The 6,262-nt window shown below is 44.0% G+C and overlaps 1 protein-coding gene across 1 annotated transcript in view; it reads left to right on the plus strand.

Moving 5' to 3' along the window:
• The window catches only part of Ube2l3 (ubiquitin conjugating enzyme E2 L3), a 42,850-nt gene extending 37,919 nt beyond the window's left edge, over positions 1 to 4,931 (plus strand). The window contains exon 4 of the mRNA XM_055610276.1: positions 4,573 to 4,931. Within this exon, the coding sequence (XP_055466251.1) occupies positions 4,573 to 4,727 (155 nt within the window). The 3' untranslated portion in view covers positions 4,728 to 4,931. The remainder of the gene's footprint in view (positions 1 to 4,572) is intronic.
• Positions 4,932 to 6,262: the final 1,331 nt, after the last annotated feature.

A 6,262-nucleotide genomic window follows, 5' to 3' on the forward strand; every position in this document is an offset into this window, starting at 1 on the left:
CCGAAGGTCCTGAGTTCAATTCCCAGTCAACCACATGGTGGCTTATAACCATCTATAGTAAGATCTGGTGTACAGGCAGAATGTTGTATAAGTAATAAATAAATCTTAAAAAAAAAATCTATTTTAAAAAAAAAAAAAGAATTTCATTCAGGGTAGGGATGGTGCTGGACACCTTCAATCCCGGAACTCAGGAGGTAGAGGCAGGCAGATATCAGTGAATTTGAGGGCAGCCTGGTCTACAAAGTGAGTTCCAGGAGAGATAGGACTATACAGAGAAGAAATGTTGCCCCCCCCCCCCAAAAAAAAACACCCCTATTTATTTATTTGTTTGTTTGTTCATTCATTCATTCATTTATTTATTATATTTTTCATTTCGAGTATGGTATCAGAATTACTGTTTTCTTGGTTTGGGCCAGGGTAGGGCTTCTTCCTAGAAAAACTAATTGCTTGTCTTTGTAGCATGGCTTTGATGCTGTCCTCTTGGTTAGTAGTAGTGCTCGATGCCATATTCTCCTGTGTCTGTTACCTGTGGCTTGTTATAACCCCATTGAAACTTAGTGCATGCTGTTCCAGAGGACATGCGTTCAATTCCCAGAACCCTCAGGGTAGTTTACAATTGTCTGTGACTCCAGTTCCAGGGGACCTACTACCCACTTCTGGCCTCCAAGGGTACCAACCAGGCTTGCACATGGTACACGAACATATATGCAGGTACAACTCTAATACACATAGAAGTTTAATTAATTAAAGATAAAATGAAACAGTAGCTAAGAGTAACCGTTTATTGCTCATTCTGTAGATTGGCTGTCTCAGACTGGGCTGGTCATTCTTGAGGCTGCTCAGGTACTCTTATCGGAGGTACATTGTCCCACTTGCCATCATTCACATGTGTGGCAGTTGGTGCTGGCTCGCCACTTGATTCTCTTTGTGTTGCTTATTCTCCATGAAGTTGATTGGACCTTGTCTTACAAATGGTGGAGCTCTAGCTTGAAAGCAAAAGCAACAGGCTCCTTATAACTCAGTGTAGTGCTAGTACTGTTAGCATGGCTCTTCTCCTGGATCCTATTGGTCAGACAAGTACATCCCTGCACAGGGAAGCAGGCTGAGTATTAGAGGAACTGAGGCAGGGCATTCAGGGTGAGGGAGGTGGGTGCATAGGTAGAGGAGGGGCCACTGTCTCTACATGCTTTTTTTTTTCTTTCTTTCTTTCTTTTAAAAAATGTGTATGTAGCTGGGCAGTAGTGGTGTATGCCTTTAATTCCAGCACTTGGGAGGCAGAGGTAGGCAGATTTCTGTGAATTCAAGGCCAGCTTGGTCTGCAGAGCAAGTTTCAGGACATCCTGGGCTCCATAGAGAAACCCCATCTCTAAAAAACAACAACAAAAATGTGTATGTTTACCTAACTGGATATCTGTGCATTATACGCATGCAGTGTTAGGAGGGCAGAAGATGACATCAAATCCTCCAGGACTAGAGTTCAAGTGCTGTGAGATGCCACGTGAATATTAGGTCCTCTAGAAAGCCATCTTTCCAGTCCCTGTCTCTCTACATGCTTGTGTGGGTTACTTGGCCCTCCTGGAAGTGACACTGTTGTCATGTGGCAGATGCTGTTGTGTTCACTGTCTTTGTTTGACTGGTCCTGTTTCATAACTGCTGTCCGGCCATCATCACCCTGTATCACCTTCCTTTTTTAATATCTTGCAGTTCTTCTGCAATTCCTAAAGCTGTAAAATGAGCATGTCACTTGTTTCTTAGCATCTACTTGTGGTTTTCTTCTGCCATGTCTTAGGAACATTTCCATTGATGACTCCTTTCAAAGTCATGGTGTTGGTGTTTTGCCTTCATGTATTTCTGTGTACATTGTGTATGTCTTGTGTCTAGGAAGGCCACAAGAGGGTGTTGATTCCCCTGAAACTAGATCTATTGACAGTTGTAAGCTGCCACATGGGTGCTGGGAATTGAACCCATATCCTCTGGAGGAGCAGCCAGTATTCTTAACCACTAAGTCATCATCTCTCCAGTCCCTCAAAGACATGTTTTATTAGACAAGTATGAAAAATAAAAACAGTAAGATTGGGGGCTGAAGAGTTGAATAGTTGAGAGACTTGTTCATCCAGAGGACCATGGTTTAATTCTGAGCACACATACAGCTACCATCTTTCACTACAGTTGCAGGTGATCTAGTGCCCGCTGGCATCCCTGAGCACTGCGTACACCAGGGCTCAAACATATATACAGGCAAAATACCCACACATAAAATAAAAGTGGATAAACAAAATAAAAATAGAAGTTGAGAAAAGTGGTTCTCTTTAGTTCCCGTACAGCCTGGTCTGCCGAATGAGTTCTAGGACAACCAAGGCTACACAGAGAAACTGTCTCAAAAAGTAAAGAGAATGGAGGTAGAGAGCATAGAAGGCTGCTGCTTACTGGCTTCCTCCTCATGGCTTGCTTATGTTCTTACATATCCTGTCACCATCTATATGCCCAAAGGGTGGCACCACCACCATGAGCTGGGCCCTCCTATACCAACCATTAGTCAAGATGCCCTGTAGACTTGCCTGCAGGCCAGTCTAGTGGAAGCATTTTCTCAGCTGAAGTTCCCTTTTCCCAGATGACCCTGGCCTGTGTCAACTTGACCAAGGACTAACCGACAATGTTAGTTCTATACAATGACATACTGTTTAACCATTTAAAAAAATGAAGTATGGATTCAGAGTAGAAGATACACAAACTTTAAAAATACTTTGCTTCCTTGAAACAGTTACTCTCATAAAAACAATATGATGATGTGATTCTGTAAACAGTGTATGGATTGTGGCTATGTAGCCCAGGCTGCCCTCAAACTAAGGACCTTGTTTCCTGTCTTATGTTTTTAGGTGATGTAATTTTAGCTGTGAAGCTAACATGTCTAGTTAAAGACTATTAATTTGGGAATTTGTTACTTTGTAATCTTTCAGTCATACAGCACTTTTTGTGGTAAATCCTGTCTTCCTATAGTTCTTCTGAGGTGGGCTCATTGCTGACAGACAGGTGCAGCTTTATAATATGCTTTTTTGCCCTAACTGAGCAGAGTACATCATAGCAGACTGGAATGGGAACCTACCCACACCAGGCCCCTATGTACAGGCAAGTAGGGATGTGAAGAACAGGCCTGCTGGCCCCAAAGCACAGAAGAGTGGCACTGACTGCGGCCAGGAGGGCCAGATATTCTGTACTGCCCAGAAAATGGCTGAGGCCAGCCTTATTTTCAGTTTTGAATTTTAATAAGTATATAGCAAGCCAAAACCAAAGAATAAATAGTGCTGGGTGTAGTGGTACACACCTTGAGCCTCAGAACTTGGGAAGCAGAGGCAGGGGGATCTCTAAGTTCAAGGCCAGCCAGGGCTACATAGTGAGACCATGTCAGTGGATAGGTAGTATGGCACCTAAGTGGGGCAGGGACCTTCTTTAAAGGTAGCCAGTTGGAGCCAGGCATGGTAGCATGCCTGTAATCATGACACTTGGGGAGGCAATGATAGACAAATATCTGTGAGTCCAGGACAGCTAAGGCTACACAGAGAAACCCTGTCTTAAAGAAGAAGGAGGAGGGAGGGAGGAGGAAGAAGAAAAAGAAGAAGAAAGAAGAAGGTAGTCAGTTGGAGTCTGTCAGAGTCCCAGACAGAGCAGAGTCTCTTTAGATAAGACTTCCATATAAAAGAACAACTAGGGCCTGGATAGATGGCTCAGAGGTTAAGAGCACAGAGCAAATAACAGATTGGGAGGAAAGAAAACCATCAACACAACAGAAATCGACAGGGGAAATTGAGGCAACAGCTGCAGTTCTAATTGAACTTTCTCTCTGTGGCTGTGCTTCCAACTTTCCACCTCTTTCCCGCTGCAGGCATTTTTACATCATTTGATAAACAGTAGTAACTTAGGGTGGGAATGATTCACCTTCTAGCTGTTCTCAAGGATACTCTTTGGCTCTTTTGTTGTTCTACTCCCCTGCACTGAGTTGAGGACATAGTACATTCTCAGATAACCTTGGAGGACACTTGACGTAATCATGCTTGGTTCTGAAATTGGAGGAACAGTCAACCCCTCTTCCAAAGGCAGCTTCTCAATGAGTCAAAACAACATATGACAGTTTACCAGTAAACTTGTATAACCCACCAAGGTTCAGGCCTGGAAGGCTGCTGTGAGGCTGGGCCTCAGCTGCTGTTTATTGGCGATTGTCTTTCTTCTGATTACAGAAGAGATGGGTTGAGTTCTGGTGCTTAGATTTTGGAATAAACAGAAGGATATTTTGTCTTTAAAGTACATTGTGGGCATGGGATGTAGCTCACTTGGTGCAGAGCCAGCCTTGCATTCATAAAGCCTTGACTCCATAAAACCAGATGTAGGCACTGGGCTATAACCCTAATGCTCAGGGGGGCCGGGAATTCAAGGTCTTTCTCTGTTACAAATTAGAAAAAGGGAGTAAGCTGGGTTTGGGTCAGCATAGAGGTTGTAGTTTCTTTCCTGAGGTTAGTAGCATCTTGCCTGTGGTATTTCTGAGTCTTAACCCTCAATGCCTTATCTTTCTCTTGGCAGTAATCCAGTCCCTCATAGCACTGGTGAACGACCCCCAGCCCGAGCACCCACTCCGGGCTGACCTAGCTGAAGAATACTCTAAGGACCGTAAAAAATTCTGTAAGAATGCTGAAGAGTTTACAAAGAAATATGGGGAAAAGCGACCTGTGGACTAAAATCTGCCATGAGTGATTCCAGCAAGTTTGAGCAGAGACCCCGAGCAGTGCATTCAGATACCCCGCAAAGCAGGACTCTGTGGAAAATTGACACGTGCCACCACCTGGCGTCCGCCTGTGGCAGTTACTAACTTTCTACAGTTTTCTTAATCAAAAGTGGTCTAGGTAATCTGTAAAGAAGGATTAAAAAATTCAGATGTTCTAGTTCTGCTTGCTTTGTTTTAAAAATCACTGCTTTAGTCTACTTCAAAAGAATGACATTTCTTTTCTTGCCCAAATTTACTCAAAGTTGCAGTTAGCCCAGAAGGTTTTAAAAAAAAATGTTGTGGTTACCCCCTTTCCCTCTCACAAGCCCTTTAAAACCCCACTTCCACAGACCAAGGCCCCAGTTCCCCCACAAGGGCAGCAGCACCGGCAGCTCTTCTCCTGTGCCACACTGCCTATGGGTGATAGCTCAAGTCCTCCTCATGCCACCTTAGTAATGTCCTTTTAAAAATTATAAAACAGTATCAACAACCTCCCCCTCAAAAACAAATAAATAAAAGAGTCCATGCAAAGGGAAGCTGCGTTTACATATAATTTTAGCAAAGTGTTTCCACAGAAATAGACTCAATGGGCAGATCCCACAGAGCATATCCGTGGTCAGAGTTCCCGTCTCTGTAGGGAACTCTGCAGTACCAGGTTTGTGGTGACCGTGGAGGGAGGATCTGCCAGCAGAGAAAACCATGCTCTTGTGTGATGAGTTCCTCCCCAGAAAGGCTCCTACGGCTGACAGTGAGTAGATCTCCCTGTAGCTGTGGTAGAAGACTGGCTGCTCATCACAAGCAAAAGCCAGAATATCCTTTCGAAATTTCAAGTTTCTCCACCACTGAGCTCTGCTAGGATATGCCACGGAGCTCCCACTCCTCAGCACAGCAGGCCACCACTGCCTCCCTTGGCATGGTTTACCCTCGGCAGGATCAGCCTTGGTAACCTCTGCTTTGTAACCAGCTGCTTCTTCCTCAGAGCAGCTGCTGGTGCAGCCCAGGAACAGGATGGCCTTTCCCCTCCCTCTGGACTCAAAGCCTTTCCAGAGTCAAGCTCCACTTGAAGCTAACTCAATAATATCCTTTCAATGTGTTTTATATTGTTTTGATTGCCTTTTTTTGTAGAAATAAAATTTGTCCTTAGAATTTATCATCAAATGAACTTTGTCAAGATTTGAATGTTAATGTCTTTTCAAGGCAAGTGGGATTGTGCTTGAAGCAGTAGTGACACTCTGAGGAAGCTGATGGCATGACTGCCTGTGTTCACCAACTAGTTCTGCTACTAGGGGTCTAGATCCTGTGGAGAAGATTGCCTCAAGAAACCTTGCTTTCTGCTTTAACCTTAGTTCTATAACTTCAGGGCTACCTAGGGCTCACAGACTTGGAAGACAACTCTGGGCTTTGCCTCTAAAAAAGTGAGACATGTCCTTTCAGGCAGTGTAACATTATTTAGTTTTCCAGTTGTTTGGCTCCTGTGGTGCATAAATGAACTATGCTTTAGTTCTAGGT

Source organism: Psammomys obesus, unplaced genomic scaffold, assembly GCF_907164565.1.
Source record: "Psammomys obesus unplaced genomic scaffold, mPsaObe1.curated_primary_1811, whole genome shotgun sequence".
NCBI lineage: Eukaryota > Metazoa > Chordata > Mammalia > Rodentia > Muridae > Psammomys > Psammomys obesus.